Source organism: Aphelocoma coerulescens, chromosome 19, assembly GCF_041296385.1.
Source record: "Aphelocoma coerulescens isolate FSJ_1873_10779 chromosome 19, UR_Acoe_1.0, whole genome shotgun sequence".
Classification (NCBI taxonomy): domain Eukaryota; kingdom Metazoa; phylum Chordata; class Aves; order Passeriformes; family Corvidae; genus Aphelocoma; species Aphelocoma coerulescens.
Window position 1 is genome coordinate 6,769,298 of NC_091032.1, and position 19,618 is coordinate 6,788,915.

The 19,618-nt window shown below is 57.7% G+C and overlaps 5 protein-coding genes and 2 non-coding genes across 11 annotated transcripts in view; 5 read left to right on the plus strand and 2 right to left on the minus strand.

Moving 5' to 3' along the window:
* Nucleotides 1-7,736, plus strand: part of SUPT6H (SPT6 homolog, histone chaperone and transcription elongation factor) — a 26,786-nt gene extending 19,050 nt beyond the window's left edge. For all 5 annotated transcript variants that reach the window (XM_069033242.1, XM_069033245.1, XM_069033247.1 and 2 more), the window contains 10 exons: nt 686-826; nt 1,894-2,089; nt 2,222-2,460; nt 2,692-2,805; nt 2,917-3,041; nt 3,472-3,584; nt 3,984-4,061; nt 4,150-4,316; nt 5,484-5,671; nt 5,814-7,736. In XM_069033242.1, coding sequence (XP_068889343.1) covers nt 686-826; nt 1,894-2,089; nt 2,222-2,460; nt 2,692-2,805; nt 2,917-3,041; nt 3,472-3,584; nt 3,984-4,061; nt 4,150-4,316; nt 5,484-5,671; nt 5,814-6,000 — 1,548 coding nt within the window. In that variant the 3' untranslated portion in view covers nt 6,001-7,736. The remainder of the gene's footprint in view (nt 1-685; nt 827-1,893; nt 2,090-2,221; nt 2,461-2,691; nt 2,806-2,916; nt 3,042-3,471; nt 3,585-3,983; nt 4,062-4,149; nt 4,317-5,483; nt 5,672-5,813) is intronic.
* A 937-nt stretch (nt 7,737-8,673) lies between these two features.
* PROCA1 (protein interacting with cyclin A1) lies at nt 8,674-10,558 on the minus strand. The gene is made up of 4 exons (XM_069033749.1): nt 10,378-10,558; nt 9,474-9,606; nt 9,252-9,386; nt 8,674-9,169 (listed from the first exon to the last, which is right to left on the minus strand). Exons 1-4 carry the CDS (start codon nt 10,556-10,558, stop codon nt 8,674-8,676), a joined length of 945 nt encoding a protein of 314 aa, XP_068889850.1.
* A 1,292-nt stretch (nt 10,559-11,850) lies between these two features.
* LOC138120779 (adenine phosphoribosyltransferase-like) lies at nt 11,851-12,845 on the plus strand. Its single transcript, XM_069033754.1, has 5 exons — nt 11,851-11,973; nt 12,107-12,200; nt 12,279-12,425; nt 12,508-12,603; nt 12,692-12,845. The coding sequence occupies exons 1-5, from the start codon at nt 11,851-11,853 to the stop codon at nt 12,817-12,819; spliced, it is 588 nt and encodes a 195-aa protein (XP_068889855.1). The 3' UTR covers nt 12,820-12,845.
* Nucleotides 12,846-13,207: 362 nt separating this feature from the next.
* Nucleotides 13,208-16,028, minus strand: RAB34 (RAB34, member RAS oncogene family). Its single transcript, XM_069033277.1, has 11 exons — nt 15,956-16,028; nt 15,204-15,282; nt 15,028-15,119; nt 14,603-14,668; nt 14,299-14,400; nt 14,164-14,228; nt 14,038-14,089; nt 13,812-13,893; nt 13,642-13,732; nt 13,444-13,554; nt 13,208-13,361 (listed from the first exon to the last, which is right to left on the minus strand). Exons 2-11 carry the CDS (start codon nt 15,255-15,257, stop codon nt 13,294-13,296), a joined length of 783 nt encoding a protein of 260 aa, XP_068889378.1. The 5' UTR covers nt 15,258-15,282; nt 15,956-16,028; the 3' UTR covers nt 13,208-13,293.
* Nucleotides 16,029-16,361: 333 nt separating this feature from the next.
* RPL23A (ribosomal protein L23a) lies at nt 16,362-18,368 on the plus strand. The gene is made up of 5 exons (XM_069033202.1): nt 16,362-16,463; nt 16,877-17,057; nt 17,291-17,467; nt 17,818-17,887; nt 18,307-18,368. The coding sequence occupies exons 1-5, from the start codon at nt 16,439-16,441 to the stop codon at nt 18,319-18,321; spliced, it is 468 nt and encodes a 155-aa protein (XP_068889303.1). The 5' UTR covers nt 16,362-16,438; the 3' UTR covers nt 18,322-18,368.
* Nucleotides 17,150-17,220, plus strand: LOC138120791 (small nucleolar RNA Z17). The gene has a single exon (XR_011155963.1). It is a non-coding gene; the product is annotated as a small nucleolar RNA Z17 (small nucleolar RNA).
* Nucleotides 17,681-17,745, plus strand: LOC138120790 (small nucleolar RNA SNORD42). Its single transcript, XR_011155962.1, has one exon. It is a non-coding gene; the product is annotated as a small nucleolar RNA SNORD42 (small nucleolar RNA).
* Nucleotides 18,369-19,618: the final 1,250 nt, after the last annotated feature.

Genomic DNA, 19,618 nt, shown 5'->3' on the forward strand with positions numbered 1-19,618 from the left:
TGTTGTGTAGGGTTCTTGGGAGGAAAGGTATTAGAGCCAAGATTGCGTCCACAGATCCCGAGCTCTGATGTGGCCTTTGGCTGTAAATAAAATCTGTTGCACTTCTGACTAATTGCTTCAGTATAGATTTGACAGATGTTTTATGGCTACATTATGGATTTTAGAGTGAAATGGACCTGAGGCTAAGCTGAACAGTTCTTTGCAGATACATAAAGCATCCTTGTTTGTGGTCTGGGATTGTATTCTACGCAGAGAAATTGCCCGTGACACTGAGAACAGAAGGCTGTGCCACCTTCTCAATTTTAAGAACTTATCTGGACCACCTGCTGCTTAATGCAGCTGTACTTTAGGTCCCTTCTAAACACTGAATTCCAGCCTGGGTAATCCGTGACTTTAAACCCCTATAGTGTTCATTAGAGACCAGCCCTGGCTGCAGGCTGGTGTTCAGGGTCTAAAAACGTTCTGACCTTCCTGGTTGCAATGTTCCATAAGCTGAGCAGAACTGGAGGAGGAAGATTGCATTACTGGGTGGCATTTGTTGCAGTCCTCTGTCCCTTGCCCTTCTATAAGTCTCTGTTGGCTGCACCACTTCGCTGACACAGCTTTTGGACTTGTTTTGAGTATGAACTGCTGGGGCTATTTTGTTTCCATGCTGAATGATTTATTTACTTTTGCCTTGCTCAAGGTTTGGAACCATTTTGACAGCGGTTCCTGCCCAGGTCAGGCCATTGGAGTGAAGACACGTCTGGATAATGGTGTTGCTGGCTTCATCCCAACAAAATTTCTTAGTGACAAGGTGGTCAAGAGGCCAGAAGAAAGGGTGAAGGTACGAAAACAATGGATTTTCACACCCCCAGCACGAGCTGGAAGAACCTGGAGCCAATACCAAAGACTCAGAGTTTGGTTAATAACACTGTTGTAAAATGACTTTCCTGGCTTTATTTTCATGTAAGGACTTTAAATCAGCAGGAAGTTCAGGTTCTGGTTAGTGTCCTTGTCCCACAGTGCAAATCTCCCTTGGCAGCTGGTGAGACCCTGTTAATCAGTTAACACGTTGTGCTGCAGGAGGATTTATTGTCGTCTGGCTGAAGTCTGGGTTTAGGAGACCAGAAGGCATTCTAATGCAGAGCTGCCTCTTGTTTCTGGCTTTCTAAAGGGTTCACAGAACTGCTTTTGGACAGGCAAGGGTCATTTTCCCTCTTACAGCTTTTTCTTCCCTCTCCATTAATTTGTGGAGGTCATCAGAGTTACTGGTCCTGGGGTTCTGAAAGAAATGGAATAACACTTTTTTATCACATAATAAAATAGTAGGTTAACGTCTTTGCTGTCTTTTGGGGTTCCCAACAGCCTGTGCAGGTGATGGATAATCCTGTAAGCTTAGAGGTCTCAGCGTTTCTTTAAAGAGTTATTAATTAACTTCATCATGGTCAACTGAACTAAGACATTGCAGTTTTTGTGGGGGGATTTTCTGTCTCATGTTTTATTAGAGCAGTCCTTTGGGTGTCTGCTTCTGAACAGACTTAACTGCCTTCTTGCACATCTTGAAGTTCAGTTTTGCTGCTCCCATTGTGAAAAGTACTTGAAATAGAAAAGGTGATTGTCCTCACCCTCCAGACTTGCAGTTTCCTGTGTGGTGTGGGTCATAGGTAGTAGATGTGCTGGAGAACTGCCCATTTTTCCTTTAATCTCCTTTGGTTCTGATCATTTTTGGGATCAGTTGACTTTCAGTTCGTGCAGAAAGATCACTTTTAAAGGTTGTATCAGTCTGAAGTAGGTGAGGTGGTTTGTACCTCCTCAGTGTCAACGGGATCCCCCGTGGATTGTTCTGTAGCACAGGGATTCTGGTATATCTGCCAAACCTGCTGCTCACCTTGGCCTGCACCTCCTCTGCAGGTGGGAATGACTGTCCACTGCCGGATCATGAAGATTGACATTGAGAAATTCAGTGCAGACCTGACCTGCAGGACCTCAGACCTGATGGACAAGAACAATGAGTGGAAACTGCCCAAAGACACCTACTATGACTTCGACTCTGAAGCAGCAGATCACAAACAGGAAGAAGACATGAAAAGAAAGCAGCAGAGGACAAGTGAGTCTCTTAATTTCTCTCTCCCTTGTAATTCCAGCCTTCCCAGGCTGCTTCAGGACAATCAGCACTATTAGATACAGTTGCATTAAAGCACTTCCTCTTGGAAGGCTGAACGTTCCCTTTGTTCCCCAGCATACATCAAGAGGGTGATTGCTCACCCATCATTCCACAACATCAGCTTCAAGCAAGCAGAGAAGATGATGGAGACCATGGACCAAGGGGATGTGATTATTCGGCCCAGCAGCAAAGGGGAGAACCATCTGACTGTCACCTGGAAGGTCAACGATGGCATTTACCAGCACGTGGATGTCCGAGAAGAGGGCAAGGAGAATGCCTTCAGCCTGGGCTCCATGCTCTGGATTAACACAGAGGTAAAGCCCTGCAGAGCATGCCTGGGAAGGGGAAGGACCTATCTGACAGGTTGACACAGCCTTTCTGTCCTTGCAGCTGCTTTCACACTCTACCCTCTTAGAGAGTAACTTCCAACACATTCTCTGGATCTTTAGACAATACTTGTCTCTGGTTTTTTTCCTCAAGCCTTGCTGTGCAGAGTGTATGACTAAATACACCCTAAATACCTCTTTAAATGTGTTTGTTCAAAGGAGTTTGAAGACCTGGATGAAATTGTTGCTCGTTATGTCCAGCCAATGGCTTCTTTTGCCAGAGACCTGTTGAACCACAAATACTACCAGGACTGCAATGGTGGAGACAAGAAGGTAAGACTGTCCCAGGATGTGGTAGCTCCTCAGGAAGATACCATAGGCTCTGTGTGTTGCTGAAAATGTGGGCTCCCCTGGAGCATTTATCTTCTTTCTCTCTTTAATTAGAAGCTGGAAGAACTGCTGATAAAGACCAAGAAAGAGAAGCCAACATTTATTCCATACTTTATCAGTGCCTGTAAAGATCTACCTGGTAAATTCCTCTTGGGATATCAGCCTCGAGGCAAACCAAGGTAAGAGAGTGGCAAGCCCAGCATCTGTACTGAGTACTGCCAGTACCAAACCTCAACTGACTGCTGCCAGTTTTTCTTCCAGCTCTGTCAGAATTCCTGTGAATCACACCACCTCTTTCCCAGGATTTGGCCTCCTGACAGTGGAGGACCCAATTCTAGCAGTAAATCCCACCCAGGAGACTCCCATGTTTCTTAACCATCTGGCTGCCACTGTGCTGTGGGTGTCACAGGACTGTAGGCAGGGAATGATGGATTTTTCATGGAAAGGCAGGGTATTTTGAAGCAACTGTTTGAAGATAAAAGTGTCTTGGGTAGATCTGTCTGTTCATTATCAGTTCAGCCATTGCCTGTGTTTTTAGTCCTGACTGTTCACTTGTCAGTGAGTGACTGAAGCAGCCTGTGATGTGTTGTGGTCTCCCTGCTCCTCCAGGATAGAGTATGTGACAGTGACACCAGAGGGATTCCGTTACCGGGGCCAAGTCTTCCCTACTGTGAATGGACTTTTCCGATGGTTTAAGGATCATTATCAGGACCCTGTTCCAGGTAAGCAGCCTAAAACTTGAGTGCCTCAGCTGTTTGTTTATCACACATCGTCAGGGACAGTTATTAAAGGGCAGTTCCGTCGTCTTTGTCCCTAGAATGTGTCCTAGGATTTTTCTATATGTGGGAAGTTTCAAAGCAACGTTCCAAGTGTTTGGTTCCGTGGACCCACTGAGAGCTCTCCTGAGAGTTAATCTTTCAACCAAGTGGGCTGTGCAGCAAAGCATGGACCAGTCCCTTTCCTCTCCCTTGTCTCCCCCACCATACAACCCAGCACGCACCATTCCCTGGTGGCAAACCATTGTGCCAGAACCAGCATTCCCTCAATTTTTTCAAATCCCAAGTTTCAGGTTTCTCTCTTCCAGGAGAGTTAATCTAGCTCTTGGTTGGTATTTTGCACAGGTATTACCCCCAGCAGTAGCAGTCGGACCAGGACTCCAGCCTCCATTAATGCTACTCCAGCTAACATCAACCTGGCAGGTCAGTGCAGGCCATTCCCGGTTGGAATTGGGATGTCAGCTGCTCCTCCAGGCTCCACTTTTCCTAATGCAATGTGTCTCCCTTGCAGACCTGACGCGTGCAGTGAACGCTCTGCCACAGAACATGACCTCCCAGATGTTCAGTGCCATCGCTGCTGTGACAGGCCAGGGACAGAACCCAAATGCCACCCCGGCACAGTGGGGCTCCAGCCAGTACGGCTACGGAGGCAGCGGAGGCGGCAGCAGCGCCTACCACGTAAGTGTCACTTAAATTTCCACTGGCTTCTCCCTGCTGCTAGAAACCACTGGGAGCCTATAAGGAATCCCTCATTGCCTGGGGTCCCCAAATCCTGGTTTTGTCCCCCTGGTGCTGCACGGGCTGGATTCTTGAACCAAGTTTCCTTTTGCCTCGTGTGAGTGGAGAAACGAGGCGCGTAACACAGCCCTGCTCCGGGAGGAGTTGGAGCAAGGAGCAAACTGGTCTGGCCCCCCCCCCCAAGGAATGTGGCAGGGTGGAGAGGTGGGATCCAGCAGTGAGGGCACACAACCTTCTGATTGTGCCCCTGAATTGGCAACGTGAGCTGCCAGCGGAGGAGATTAGCTGGGAAAGTATGCGCTGAGTTTGCAGGGCTTTTCAGCTCAGCGCTAATCTCCGAGCTGCACCGGCGGGGAACACCTCAGCCTGACCCAACACCCAGGGGCTTTGCAGGGAGTAAGATGGAATTGGACAGTTTTGGCTCATGCTGAAGCCTTCTTGCATGTGTGCCTGCTCTCAGCCCGCTCTGCAAGCTCCCAGCTGACACCAAGGCGAATTCCAGCTGCGGAAGGACTGAGGAGCCTGGCTACAAAAAACACACCCAGCTGTTGTACCCAAAGAGGAGATGCTGCAAGACAAGGCTTGCAGGGAGGAGTGCTCCTTCTTCAGAGCACCTTGGGAGGCTTTCAGGAAGTTTGGCACAGTAAATGCCGAGCTGGGGATAGGCAGGGACGGTGGATAACCAGATGTGTTAATCATCAAGACATCTGAAGAAAAGGGGAGGTGAACACCGGCAGGCAAAGACGCTAAGCTCTCCATGGGACAAGCAGCCAGCTGGCTTGGGATGTGGGAGGGAGCTATCCTGGGAGCTGCTGCACCTTCTCTGCAGCCTGCAGGGGAAGAATTTATCTGTTCTTCGTGCCCACTGCAGGATGTCATTGCTGCTGGCTTGCCCCAGGTGTCTCTTGTGCCCCTTGCCTTTGCTTGTCTCGAGCATCTCCCCTTGGGGTGAACAAAGAGGGCAGGCTGTGCTGAATGTGCTGTGCTCAGCAGGGCTGGGGGCACACAGTGAGGGTGGGCACCCTCCTGGGTGAGCAGGGCAGTGCAGACCCCCCACAGCCTAGCAGGGTCCACCCTCTGTCCCCTGACAGCCTCTGTTCTCTGCAGGTCTTCACGACTCCAGCACAGCAGCCGGTGGCCACCCCTCTGATGACCCCCAGCTACTCCTACACTACTCCCAGCCAGCCCATCACCACGCCCCAGTACCAGCTCCAGGCCAACACCACACCCCAGTCCACCCAGTCTCAGGCACAGTCGCAGCCATCGTCCAGCTCCAGGCAGAGGCAGCAGCCAAAGTGAGTAGCTCCGGGTGTTTGTATCCACGTCCTGTCTCTGTTGCTTTTCATGATTTTTGTAGGAACAGCATGGTGGGGAGGGAGGGAGGGGGCGCAGGGAAGTTCTCCTGTCACATCTCACCTTGTCCCCGTGTCCTTGCAGGACCAACAGCCACGCTGCCATCGACTGGGGCAAGATGGCCGAGCAGTGGCTGCAGGAGAAGGAGGCTGAGCGGAGGAAACAGAAGCAGAGGTTGACCCCTCGCCCGTCTCCCAGCCCCATGATCGAGAGCACGCCCATGTCCATCGCAGGGGACGCCACGCCTCTCCTGGATGAGATGGATCGATAGGACCTGACACCCGACACCTCTGCTCTCTTCTCCAAGGAAGGGGGAAGGAGAGGGAACAATTGGAAGCGACTTCCCTTCGCTTAGACACATAACTCCCGTTTTATACGTCGTGGGATGGTGGGAAATGACTCTTGGTGATGTGCACCTGAGCGAGAGAATAGACTTGGCAGGGCTGGTTTAAAAATATATACTATATATAAGAAAAATATATCATAGAAAGGAACACTGCATCGGCCTCTGCATTCCAGGCTTTGGTTTTGAGGCACCTTGGAAACTTAGCAAAGCAAACTTGAGGTCAAAGGAGCCTGTCCTTGTACATGCACAGCACTCTGCTTTCACCCCAAAGACTGGGAAGCAAACGGAGCTGAAAGTGCATCGCCCTGGAGTGAGCCTGTTTCCTTTGGATTCTCCCAAACCCTGTGACTGTCACTTCCCCTCGTCCCAAGACCACAAAGCAAAGTCGTGGGGGGGTCGTGACTAATGAACCAGAGTTCTCACAAAGTTCCTGTTGTTGTTTGCTCCATGTTTTCATGTGTGACAGGCTCAGCAGAGCCTGTGCCAACCCCAGCTGTGTCTGGAGCGGTCCAGCACAGCGGCTCGGGGTCTTACTGGAGATGCAGCTGTTGTACCAAAGGCTTGCTCTCTCCTCTGGCTTCTTTTGGAACAATATTTATTTAGTTTTGGGTTTTTTTGGTTTTTTTTTTTTTTTAATCAAACTGCGAAATAAAGCGCCAGCCTACGGCAGCTTCCCCGAGACAGACACGTGGGATAAAGCACCATGGAGCAGCCTGGAGTGCATGGCCTCCTCCTCTGTACCTGCTTCCCCTGCCCAGCTGTAACCAAGAGGGGTGAATAAATAGTGTTTTTACTGAATGCTAGCTCAGAGGTTTTCTGCCTGCACCCTGCCCTCTTCCCCCTTAGGATTTGCTCAGAGCAGAGTTGCGTGGCAGGAGTCGCTGCTCCTTCTTCCTTTGTTGCTTGGTCTTGCCCTCTGTGTGCTGGAAGTTCCGAAGAGAAGCCAGTTTCTGTTTTTAAAGAATAATGCACCGTATGGAGACATCACACCGACATCGGGGCACCTCCCTGTGGTGTTGGAGAGGGAGAGGCAGTGGGAGGGCTCGGATAAAGTGGATAACTTGTGTCAGAAAGAGCTCGGTGCGGTGTCCCTGAGGGCTTGCCAGAGACGGGAGAGACATTTCGGAGAGGAAAAGTTCCTGCTGCACACACTTTCCCCTCTCCTGCTTTGTTAGTAGGGATTTTCTATGGAAGCAGAGTCTTTGTTCCTTCCCAGTGCTCCTGGTCAGCCTCCTTTGCTAGGAAATGAGCAGGAACAGCAGACCTTAGGAAACAAAGGTCTTCTTTGCATGTAAATGCTCCCGAAGAATGGCAGCGACCCGGGAGACAAAGCAAAGCTCTTTGCACAGAAAAATGCAGGTCCTGGCTTCAATGCCATCCCCTCTGCAGTGCTGGGGGGCTGACAGGGTCCTGTTCCTCCCAAAGCCACCCAGGCCAGGGGGGAGAACCGTGGGCTGGAGCCCACAGCTCCGAGGTTGCAGGTGGATGAACCTGGCGCTATTTTCTTATTTCATGGGACTGTACGATGGGAAATTTGCCTGGGAGCAGCTCCTTACTGGTTGGACCTGGAAGGGGGGGCTAGTTGTGTGTTGTTGCCTCCTTTCTGGCTGTCTTTGTTTTTAGTTTTCCCTTGCTGTCAATAAAAGTTCTACTTTTGGGAAGCTTGTCCCCATGCCCTGCGTCCGTCCGTGCTTCCTGCCAGGATGCCGTGGCTGCCACAGGGGCTTTGCACCCAGAGAGGAAGCAATGCCTCCCTCCACCCCTTGGTATTCCCCCCTGGACTCGTGTGATCCGCTTATTTCAGGGATTTGGGGTTGCACCGCACGCTCCTCAGTGTGGGGTTTGCTGTCTGCCCAGCTCCTGCCGCTCCAGCTTTTCCTGAGTCTGGAATTTGGTGCTGGTGCAGGAAGATTTTTCCACCACCTCGCCAGGACACTGGGCTGAGCCACTCTCCACCCTCGGAAGCACCTTGCAGGAGTTGGTGGCAGTGCCCTGTTCCCTGCTCCTCACTACAGGAGCCCACCAGGAAGGGACAGCATTCCCTGCCCCAGCTCTTCCCAGGCAGCATCTGCCTTTGTCCCAGGGGCTGGAAAAGCATCTATTGTCCCACTCCAAGGAGCTTTGCAGGCATTTGAGGAGCCTTCAGGGAGGGCCAAGACCCTGTTCCTCCCAAAGGAAGGGAGAAGGAGTTGGTGCTGATGTGGGAGCATGGGAAAGGCGAGGGGTTAAGAGGATGAGAGAGCTTGGGTGGTGCAATTCAGAGAACTTCCAGAGAAAATTACATGCCTGGGGAGCTGGAATTTAACCCTCTGGCAGGGGAGTTAAAACTGGGCCTCAGCTCTGCTGCCAGTGTGTGGCCAAGAGCTGTGTCCCCAGTGCCAGGACAATGACATGAACTGATGGGAGCAGTGAGGAACAGCTCAAACCCCTGGATACCCACCCAGCTCTGGGTGTTACCCTCCCACGGGATCAGCCCCAGGGTTTCCCCTGGATGCCGTGCCCAGTGCCATCCTTTCCCCCACAGAGACAAAGCCGAGGCTGCTCAAGCAGATGTAAATTTATTTCACAGCCAAGACCCACGCAGGGCTCAGGGAGGACTCAGAGCTGCAGCTCTCGTGCCGGCTCAGCCTCAGTTTTACTTTTCAGCCTCTTCTTTCTGTTCCTCTCCTTCCTCCTCCTCTTCCCGCTGGCGGTGGGGACTGGGGAGGGAGTGGCTGGCGCTGGCTCCCTGCCCAATCCCTCCTGTGCTGGAGCATCGCTAAGGATGGTGTTGGATGCTTCCCCCAAGGATGGCAGCAGGGCCCAGGGATCAGCAGGGACAGCAGCTTCAGGATGTCTCCGCGCCCCCTTTTCGGAAGAGCCTTTCTTTTTCAGACCTTTCCCCTTATTTTTCTTATCTTTCTTTCTCTTCCTCTCTTTCTTGACTGCCTTGGGGGCTGTCCCGGTATGATGATCCCCTGGGAAGGCTCCTCCCCATGGGGGGCTCAGGGGGACTCCCCTGGGCCTGGCTGCCCGGTCGATGAGCTCCCCCCCAAATTCATACAGCACTGGCTCCCGGGGCACCGCCACGGCCACCGTGTTGTACGTCTTGCACCTGCCAAAATTGAGGCGGCACCACAGGGTGGGTGGGACAAGCCCCGGGCAGGGGGACAGTCCCCAGGGCAGGGGGCACTCACCAGACATAGAGATACGGCTCCACACACTCCTCCCTGTAGGTGAACTCGAAGCAGGGCACCTGGATGACGTTGAAGAAGGCCTGGCCCACCACCCGCGAGGCCGTGTCGTTCACCCGCCGCAGGCACTCCTTCAACCTGCCCCGGGGCAGAGCCGGGCTCAGGGGGGCTGGCACCCCCCGGGGGGATATTGGGGTGCTCTAGGGCAGGTTTGGGGACGCTCACCTGTGGTCACAGTCGCAGTGGCTGATGGTGTGCCAGCGCAGGTTGCGGTACCCGTAGCGGGCGGTGAAGGGGTGGATGACGTGCTGGCAGTGGTCATGGTCCCGGCAGCACCGGTCCGTGTCCCGGTGCTCCCCTGCAGGGAAAACGTGGGGTACAGGCAGGGCTGGGGGCCCCACGTGCAGGGCTAGGGTTGAGCTAGGCTAGAACTAGGATCAGGATTAGGTTGGACAGATGCACACCTGGAATCATACTGGGATAGGGAAGGATGGATGGGTGGGGGCTCAGCTGGATCAGCACTTGGGTGGGGACAAGGCTGGCACTGGGATGGGGACTGGGCTGCACCAATACCACACTGGGGATGAGACTGGGACTAGGCTGGGGTCAGGATGGGGACCAGGACTGGAGCAGGACCATGAGAGGGTCTAGGCTGGGATCAGGATAGCAACTGGGAGTGGACCAGTACTGGGATGGGGACTGGAATGGCAGCAGGATGGACCACAGAGCAGGCTGGGGACAGAGGGTGGATCAAGAGCAGAGCAGCACCGGGAAGGATTGTGATAGGGACTAGGCAGAGATGAACTGGGATTGGACTGGTGCTTGGGTGAGGACTGAACTGGGGCAGACAGGGGTTGAACTAGCCCGGGAACAGCGGCTGGAGTAGACCAGTACTGGGATGGGACTGGATTAGGATTGATGGGGACTGATGCAGCACTCGGTTGGGGATGGGATGGGTTGGGATGGGATGAGAGAGAAGGGATTTGAGAAATGGAATAGGGAGGGATGGAAGGGAGTGGGATGGGATGGGATGGGATGGGATGGGATGGGATGGGATGGGATGGGATGGGATGGGATGGGATGGGATGGGATGGGAAGATACAGGTAGCAGCATCCCTGCCGCCCTTACCCAGCTGCTCGTAGCTATCCGCGTTGCTGCCAGCACCACACCACAGCGTCCCGGGGTAGGTGAGCCCGCGGCGAGCGCGGGGCCGTCCCGGCGGGGCCGCTCCGGGGGCAGGTGGCAGCAGGAGCAGCAGGAGCAGCAGCAGGAGGAGGAGGAGGCGGCAGAGCAGCCCCGGGGCGCACATGGCACCGCGCCGCTCGCCGCCGTGGGGCCGCCTTATAGAGCGGCGCAGCCCGCCCACGCGGGGCGGCCCGGCACGGCTTGGCACGGCCCGGCACCGTGCGGAGGATCCCGCAGAGCCGGGGGGCTGCAGCCGCTCCCGCGCCGGCAGCCCGCGGGGAAGGGGTCACCCCTCCCGGTGGGACCGGCCCCGTTGCTGTGGCAGCCGGTGGGGTGATGTGCCGGGGCCGGTAACGAGCCGGCCCCAAACCCCCGCCCCGTGACGCACCGGCCCCGCCACAGCCCCCGGCCCTGGAGCGGCCCCCGACGGGAGAACGATGCTCCCTGCATCCCTGCGTCCCTGCATCCCTGCATCCCTGCATCCCTGCATCCCTGCATCCCTGCGTCCCATCCCATGGGACCATCCCTGCAGCTCCGTATCCCAGCCCACAGATGCTCCCTGCATCCCCGTGGATGCTCCCTCCCCACGTCTGCACAGCCCATCCCATGAATGCCTTACTGCATCCCCATGTCCCATCCCACAGGCATTCCCTGCGATCCTGCATCCCATCCCGCTGATGTGCCTTTGACAGGACAGCCCAAGCCCACTGCCCAGCCGGGCTGGCAGCCCGCACCGACATTCCCAGAGCGCTGCCAGGGCTGTCCCTCTCGGCCAGCTCCTGCCCTCGGAGCCCATTGACAGTCAGGACACAGCCCTGGCTCACTGGGATGCTGTGGGAGCCAGCGCTCAGCAGGGCAGGACAGCGCCTGGACTACCCAGTGTGGGGACGTGCGTGGCCTCAAAAAATCCCTGCGCTGCCCACGACCACCCAAAACTGCAGGACATCGCCCTGAGCACCACCCTGGTTCCCTGACCCTTGCACCACGGGGTGCCACCCCACTGTGCCACCCACACCGTGCCCTGGCACTGTGCAAACACCACAGCCCCGTTGCTCCCCACCACAGCACTGCCTGGCTGGGACAGCAGAGCCAGTGGGGGACATTGCTGGTCCATGGGAAGGGTTCCTGCCTGGCACCAGCCCAGTGTCCAGCTGGCCGAGGGCGCTGGCCCAGTGCCGCAGGGGCTGCCCCTGCTCAGCTGTCGCTGTCTGTGACGCTCCTGTGACGGTCCCGCTCGGCTCAGCCCCGCCGCCAGCACCCAGGTACTGACCCGGAACGGGCACTCTGGGCCCTGGGGTGCCACATGTGGGTGTGGGTGGGGGGCACCGGGCCGTGGGGAGCCCTGTGGAGGCTGCAGGTGGGCAAGTCTCACCCCTCTTCCACACTCAGTGCTCGCAGCACCTGCAGTCCCCACACATGGACCTGTGCCACGTCCCTGCCACCCCGGAGAAGGGCTGGTACCTGGCACTGATGGCCCCCAACGTCAAAGGTCCCAACTATGCCTGGCTGGACCCCTCCCGGCTCTACTGCCACCCGCAAGTACCCAGTGCCCCGGGTGGATGGCACCGTGGGGGTGTCGGGGTGGGCTGCATCTCCGCAGGGCTGCCGGGGCACCCAGCTGTGGGGGCCCATGGTGGGCTGCGGGCACCCAGCACCTCCACTCTCCCCCCAGGGCTTGCAGGACTGCGTGGCCGACCTGCTGCAGCCCTTCCAGGGAGATGCCATCGACATGGTGGCCGGCATCGACGCCATGGGCTTCATCCTGGGTGAGCGGGCACACGGGTGAGTGTGGGGCCACTGTCCCTTGTCCCTGGGGGTCCTGATGGTGCTGTCCCCATCTCCAGGTGCTGCAGCCGCGGCCACACTGCGGAAAGGCTTCCTGGCCATCCGCAAAGCCGGGCACCTCTGCGTGCAGACCGTGGCACAACCCTACACCGACTACTCGGGCCGGGAGAAGGTGATGGAGGTCCGCACTGATGCCATCTCGCCAGGTGAGCCTGTGGGGTGCTCCCGTTTTGGGGGGCTGCCAGCGTGGGCACCAGGGCACTCATCCACAGCCTCTGCCCCCTCCAGGTCTGCGCATCCTTCTCGTGGACCAGTGGGTTGAAACTGGCGGCACCATGAGGGCGGCCATCGAGCTGGTGGAGCGGCTGGGGGGGGTCGTGGCAGGTAGGAGGGGGACACCAGAGCATCCCGAGGACCACCATCCCCATAGCCTGTGGTGGCCAGTGCTGAGCCCCACTGTGTGTCCCCACAGGTGTCGCTGCCATCTGCATTGAGAACAGCGAGGGAGGGAAGTGGATCCAGGAGCGCTACAAGTGCTCCCATTGTGTCCCCCCCCGCCTGCAGCCCTGCTTTGACCAGCACCAGTTCGGCTGGGACTGATGTGGGACTGGCCTCTTGTGTGTCCCCTGAAGCCCCCTGAGGGACACAGGGCTGCTGGCTCTGCAGGACAGGGATGCTCCTGGGTGGAAGAAGGAACTCGTCCTCAGTGGCAGCCATCCATTCTTCCTGGCTCCATCGTCCTGTTTGCCCATGAACCTGGGGGCTGCACCCAGGGACAGGGAGACCCAGCCAGCCCCAGCCCCCTGCCCCCAGCCCCACACCTTTCTTACAAAGCATAAAAAAGGTTTTATTAAGACAAAAGGGAGCCTGAGGCCATCTCCCCCTGCGAGCAGTACCTGGGTTTGCATAGCTACAGGAGCCACACGGGTGCTCCTGCCCACCCCAGCCAGGGGTGCCCAGGCAGGCGAGGGGCCGGGGGGGGCTAGGGGTGGCAGGGACGGCTCCTCGGGGCCGGCCGGGGTCGCCCCTCTTTGGTCCAGAGGTGTGAGCACGGAGGGGGCTGGAGGCTGCCCCTCACTGGCAGCACTTGGGTTTCTTGCGGGGCGTTGACAGGTACAGGTCGCTCTCGTTGCTGTTGATCCCTGAGGGAGAGAGGAAGGAGGGTTGGTGGGTGGGTGGGGGACAAAAAGGGACACCCGTGTGGGGCTGGCCAGGGCTACTCACGCACGGTGTCGCCGATCCGGCGGGTGTTGTTGCCGCGCTCCAGCTCGGCCAGCACGCTGTTCTCAAAGGTCAGGGCTGCCACTCGGAAGAAGAAATCCCGCACGTTCTCCCCTGCTCCACGGGAAGAGACCCCCCCTGAGTGTCTCCTGACCTGGCTGGACGCTGGGATCTGCATCCCCCCACGCAGCTGGGACTCACCGGTGAGTGAGGAGACAGCCCAGTACTCCGCCTGCATCTCCTGGGCCACCTTGAGAGCGTCCTTCTCCATCAGGCTGTACTGTGCTGGTGACTGCCAACCGAGCTGAGCGTGGGTGGGTGACAGGGACAGCCAGGGCACAGTTTGCCCACGGGGAAGGGGACACACTCACACTCAGATCCTTCTTGGAGCCCACCAAGAAAAGGATCACGCTGGACGGGTCGTTTTCCTTCAGGGCATCAGCCAGCCACTGCCTGTGGGAGCCACTGTCAGCGGCTGCTGGCCGAGCACTGCACTCGTGCTCACCACACCACAGCAGCCCCACAACCCCTCTCTGTCCAGCCCTTAAGGCCCCCACGCCCCTCCCTGGTCCCACCCCTGGGCCATGTGTCACCTACCGTGTGTGCTCCAGGGACCCCACGTCGTTGACATCGAAGACAATCACGATGGCTGGGGGAGGAAGGAGGAGTGAGGCGGGGACAGGGACAGCGGGATGGGCAGCTGGGATGCAGTGGGGAGCTCACCCTGTGCTCCCCGGTAGTAGGTGGAGGCAATGCACTTGAAGCGCTCCTGGCCAGCCGTGTCCCACCTGGGGGGGGGGTGCGGGAGGTGAGGGGGGGTCGCAGGAGTGCGTGGGGAGGGGGCTGGCACCTACTCACAGCTGCAGGCTGAAGGGCACCCCCAGCACCTCAAACCGCTCCATCTCGAAATCCACCCCGATGGTCGCCTTGTAGTTCTTGTCAAAAGTGTCCTTGCAAAACCTGGGGGGTGTGGGGGGGATCAGCATCCCCTGACCCCCCCATCCCAGCCCCTGGGGGCTCAGTGCCCCCCACCCTGGGCGTACCCAGCACCGGAGTCTGGCTGGAGCCGGGCTCAGCCCAAGGTGCTGCTGCCCTTTGGGGGAAAGGGGTTCGCTTCCCCTGCTCCCCGTCCCCCTCCAAGCCTCTCCGGGGGTCCCGTTACCGGTTGATCAGGCAAGTCTTCCCCACCGAGAGGTCGCCCACCACGATGATCTTGGAGATCTTGAACCTGCGGCCAGGGGGACGCGCGGGGCTCAGCAGGGTGGGGGGCAGAGGGGCTGGTGGGGTGGGCGGGCATCACCCCACGGCCCCTCGTGTCCGCAGCGCTCCGCATCCCAGCTCCACATCCCGGCTCTGCATCCCGCCCGCCGCGGCTCATCCCGGATCCCCGTGTCCCCCCCGCCCCGTGTCCCCCCGTGTCCCCCCCGCGCCGCATTCCAGCGCCGTGACGCAGGGCTCGGCATCGCGCAGCGCCGGCAGCCACGCGGCGCCCACGCTGCGGACCCCCACCCGCGGCTGGCGGCACCGCGGACCCCCCCCCCCCACCCCATCCCAACAGTGGGGGACCCCAAACCACCCCAGACTGACCCCACAGTGCCCGTCCGCTGCTCCTGGCAGGCGCTGACCACTGTGGGGTGGAAGGCGGGGCGGGTGTGCAGGGCGGCCTCCTTCCGAAAACACTGTGAGGGGGGACAAAGAGGGACACCAGGGTGACCACGGGGCTCGGCGAGGGCACCTCCGGGCTGGTGTGTCCCCCTGCTCACCGGGGGCAGGGCGGTGATGACCCTGTCCCTGCGGACCGGAGCCAGCACGTTCATGGTCCGTGGGTGGCCGAGGCGAGGTCTGGGGACAGAGAGAGCAAGGAGTGGCGATGTCCCCGTGTCACAGTTGTCCCCATGAACAGCATTCTGGAACACGGCTGTCCCCGTGTCCTCAGGTGGGGCTGTCCCCTTACCCCAAGTGTCTCCCCTTTCCCGGGATATGATTGTCCCTATGTCCTGACTCTCCCCGTGTCACCAAGGATGGCTGTCCCCACATCCCTGCCACCTCGAGCCCCCTGACTGTGGCTGTCCTCACGCCCTGGGGCACAGCTGTCCCCACATCTCCGCTGTCCCCGTGTCCTGGCCATCCCCACATCCCCAGTGTGCCATCCCACTGTCCCGCTGCCCTCAGGTGTGGCTGTCCCACACGCCGGGATACAGCTGTCCCCGTGTCCCACCACCCCCGCATTCCCACACTTGTCCCCATCTTCCATCTATCCCCGTGTCCCAACCATCCCCACGGCCATCCCAGGGTATCCGCTGTCGCCGTGCCCTGCAGTGTGTCTGTCCCCATGTCCCACCCATCCTCATCTCCGTGTCCCACCGGTCCCCGCGTGTCCCCCCCCGCCCCGTCCCGCGTGTCCGCCGCGCACAGACCCCGCCGTCCCCTCGCCTCATCCCACTCCAAGTTCTCCCCGCCTCGTCCCTGTCCCCACGGCGGGGGAATGAAGCGGGGTGTCCCCGTTACCGCGAACCTCCCAGCTCCGGTAGCGGTGCTCGGTGCTTCACGCCCAGTCCCGCCGCAACCGGCGTCCTGGCCCCTCCCACGCCCCCGTTCGGGGGCGTGGGAGGGGCCAGGACGCCGGTTGCGGCGGGACTGGAACGGGGGCGTGGGAGGGGCCAGGACGCCGGTTGCGGCGGGACTGGGCCACTGCGCTGCTACCACCGCGGCGAAACCCCGGTAATCCCCCGCCACCCCGGGTCTCACCCCGGTCCCGCACCGCCACGACGGCGGGGAGGGACAGTAGCGTGCCAGACTACAACTCCCATGATGCCCCATGGAGCGCCCGTTGCGCGTGCGCAGCCGAGTCCGCTAACGGGTACTACCACTACCGGCATGCTTTGAAGATGTCGCGAGAGTTGGCAACGGGGGATTCTTCTTTGCTCTCGCGAGATTTGGGGGTATAAGCCCGTGCGGCGCGGCGTGGGAGACCCCTTTCGACTTCCGCCTGGCCAAGATGGCGCCCAAGGCGAAAAAGGAGGGTGAGGGCGCGGGGCGCTGGGTCCGTGTTTGGGGCGGGGGGCGGCGTGTGGGACCGTGCGGGGTGCGTGTGTATGTGGGGAGGCCGGGCTGAGCGAAGTGGGGAATGACGCACGGTTCCAGCGCGCTGCTGGGCGCGGGCACGTGGAGATGGTGGGACAGGCCTGCCGAGTTGTGTGAGGGAGGTGGGGGGATTGTTCCCATCTCGATGCTGGGACTCGTGCGTGGGGAGGGAATAAGTGCTTTTTTTTCCGCACGGAAACGGGAGGCTTTTAACTCCATTGGGCGTTTCGGGGCTCATCTTGGATGGATGAGTGAGCGCGGGCCGCTGGGTGAGGTCCTGCTCATTGACCGGGGGAAGCCATGCCCGGCTGGGGAGCACATCCTGACGGTGCTGACTGAGCTCTCCTCACAGCTGTGCCTCCGAAGACAGAGGCGAAGGCAAAGGCGCTGAAGGCCAAGAAGGCCGTCCTGAAGGGGGTCCACAGCCACAAGAAGAAGAAGATCCGCACGTCACCCACTTTCCGCAGGCCCAAGACGCTGCGGCTGCGGAGGCAGCCCAAATACCCCCGCAAGAGCGCCCCACGGAGAAACAAGTGCGTGTGGGCTGTGGGGCTCTGCTCTGCTGGGGGCTTTGGGGGATGGGAGCAGCCCCATGAATGGGCTGTTAGGGGACCTGGTGGTTTGGGATGCAGGTGATGATTTTAAGCGACCAAAGCCTGAGAGTTTGTGATTATAACCTTAGGTGACTGATGCACCCCAAAGAAAGCTCCTGAAAAGCAGAGGAGCACCTGCTAGCCCTCTGTTAAGCATAGGACCTCTTTTGCAGGCTGGACCATTATGCCATTATCAAGTTCCCTCTGACCACAGAATCAGCGATGAAGAAGATTGAGGATAACAACACTCTGGTGTTCATCGTGGATGTCAAGGCAAACAAGCACCAGATCAAACAGGCTGTCAAGAAGCTGTACGATATCGATGTGGCCAAGGTCAACACGTTGATTAGGTGAGAAAGGGGAGGAGAACAGGTCCCTGGTGGGTGTGAGGTGCTTCATTTTAGCTGAAAATGGGAGCGTGGGGGATAAAGCTGCATAGCGAAGTGCAGCTTTTGACTGAGCACATCTTGGTGGAAGCGGGAAATGTTGGCAGAACAGAGGGTTGGCTTCCTCAGGGGGCTCTTTGCCTCCTCAAGGAGCACTTCTAACACCCAGAGAGTCCTGTGCAAATGATGTAATTTCGATTCCACTGAGCAGTGTGATGTTTCCAAAGGAACCACTGATGCACATGGGAATTGCAGGAATGTGGAGCAGGGGAGAGGAGTTACCTCTTCTTCTGATGCCTCCTGTTCTTCTCTAGGCCTGATGGAGAGAAGAAGGCTTATGTCCGACTGGCTCCAGATTATGATGCACTGGATGTGGCCAACAAGGTGAGATGTCTTTGAAAGTTGGAAGCTTTTTTGCAACTTGTGTTGTGTCTCCTGCACTGATTGTTCTTCCTGAGATGCTTGTGCTTCAAGTGTGGTGGCACTTCCATGTCCTTGTAGCCAGACAGGATCTGAGTGTTTAGGAGCCACGTTCTCAGTCAGTTCAGTCCTCGAGGTGGTTGAGGTAGGCAGGAGGCAGAGGCGGTACAAAGTGGAGTAGGGGAGTGTACAGCACAAGGATCACTCTGGAATAAATGTACAAAGTGGATGTGTAAGGCTCTTGGGCAGTTCTGGGAGGAGGAAGCCAGTCCTTGGAGGATAGGAATCCTGGGGAGATGCAGCCATGGCAGTGATGTCTGTGGTGGAGGCTCTGCCTTTCTGCCACCATAACATCTGTTTTAACATCCTTTGCTTCTTTCCAGATTGGAATCATCTAAACTGCATCTGCCGAGGACTGTACAGACTAATAAACATTGTGACACCACTGAGGGCTCTTGTGTTTTGTGACAGCACAGCCCGTGTGAAAGAGAGTGCCCAGCAGAGTTTTGGGCCTTCATTTCATTACAGGGATTCCTCCTTCCCTTCCTGGCAGTGGGTGGGCACAGCTGACTGCTCCACCAGAGGATCACATGGGAGTGGTGCTGTCCTGCTCAGAGGGTGTCTGAGATCATGTAAATATGTGGGTGAACATGAGGTGATACCCAAATCTCAAATATCTCTGCATTTACCCCCAGAGCTCTGGTGTCCTGCATTTTCTTGCACAGCATAACTGGGATGTGTTTGTGATCGGTGTTTTGGGTGTCCTACGTCGCTTCCATGTGGAGCAGACCACGGGTGGCCACAACAAAAACCTGCCAGTGGCTCTGATGTGACCCAGGTGACCTGTCACACCATTTCCCCTGTGTATCAGCTCTCTGCTTATGCTGCAGGTTCACTTGGAACCCTCCTGCTAATCCAGCAGCAGAGGCTTTGTGGGTTTTTCTGGCATGATCTCTGCTCTATGTGCTTGTGGCGTGAGTTTCCCTGTTGCTGTTCCTCACAGGGTTCGCTGTCCTCAGGGCTGTTCCCAAAAGCTGCTGTTGCTGCTTCTGCAGTGTTTGGCTGTAAGTCTGTAGATGAAACCAGCTTTTAGAGCGTTTGGAGTTAGGAGAATGTGGTGCACTGGCTGAGCAGGGAATGGGGGAATTATAAAAAAGTCTTCAGGGGTACTTGAGCTTAAGTACATACTTAGGCTTGACTGAGAAAGGTGATGAAAGCCGTGACCAAATATTGATTAGGTAATTGAGCTCTTGGGACACAGAGTTCCTTCAGGCCTCTTGTGGAGGGTGGCAGATTCCCAGGATCATGGTTTGCAGTGTGAAGGATGGTGGTGGATGGAAAGCAGGAGCTGCTCTCAGGACTCTGGTGGAGATTCATGCTGGGCTGTGTGTTCCTGGCTTGACACCCCTCATTTGGGCTTGGGGACTGCTGTAAGGGATGAAAAACTACCTGGAGGGAGGAGTGCTGCTTCCCTGTGTGCTTCCCTGGCACCAACCCAGCCTCCTGCCTGGGGATGAGCAGCAGCAGGGTCCCCTGAGCCCCAGGCCACCTTTTTACGTGTAGTCGCCCCAAGAAAGATGTGGGAGAAGCTGCCCCTCTGGTAGCAAAGCCGGTGTCACTGCTGGGCAAGGATTGGGTACAGAAAGCCTGGATGTGCAGCAGCCAGAGGCTGGGAGGGATTCCACATCAGCATGA

Bases quoted from the DNA above. Each gene is read 5' to 3' on its own strand.
- PROCA1 (XM_069033749.1), bottom strand. From the start codon at position 10,558: ATGTGCGCCCCGGGGCTGCTCTGCCGCCTCCTCCTCCTCCTGCTGCTG. The intron at 9,607-10,377 runs GTAAGGGCGGCA...TTTTCCCTGCAG, and splicing joins GGATAGCTACGAGCAGCTGG to GGGAGCACCGGGACACGGAC. The intron at 9,387-9,473 runs GTGAGCGTCCCC...GCCCCGGGGCAG, and splicing joins CACTGCGACTGTGACCACAG to GTTGAAGGAGTGCCTGCGGC.
- LOC138120779 (XM_069033754.1), top strand. From the start codon at position 11,851: ATGGACCTGTGCCACGTCCCTGCCACCCCGGAGAAGGGCTGGTACCTG. The intron at 12,201-12,278 runs GTGAGCGGGCAC...CCCCATCTCCAG, and splicing joins CGCCATGGGCTTCATCCTGG to GTGCTGCAGCCGCGGCCACA. The intron at 12,426-12,507 runs GTGAGCCTGTGG...TGCCCCCTCCAG, and splicing joins CACTGATGCCATCTCGCCAG to GTCTGCGCATCCTTCTCGTG.
- RAB34 (XM_069033277.1), bottom strand. From the start codon at position 15,257: ATGAACGTGCTGGCTCCGGTCCGCAGGGACAGGGTCATCACCGCCCTG. The intron at 13,733-13,811 runs GTGAGTGTGTCC...CTCGGTTGGCAG, and splicing joins GCTCCAAGAAGGATCTGAGT to TCACCAGCACAGTACAGCCT. The intron at 13,362-13,443 runs GTGAGTAGCCCT...TCTCTCCCTCAG, and splicing joins CCGGATCGGCGACACCGTGC to GGATCAACAGCAACGAGAGC.
- RPL23A (XM_069033202.1), top strand. From the start codon at position 16,439: ATGGCGCCCAAGGCGAAAAAGGAGG. The intron at 16,464-16,876 runs GTGAGGGCGCGG...CTCTCCTCACAG, and splicing joins GCCCAAGGCGAAAAAGGAGG to CTGTGCCTCCGAAGACAGAG. The intron at 17,468-17,817 runs GTGAGAAAGGGG...GTTCTTCTCTAG, and splicing joins AAGGTCAACACGTTGATTAG to GCCTGATGGAGAGAAGAAGG.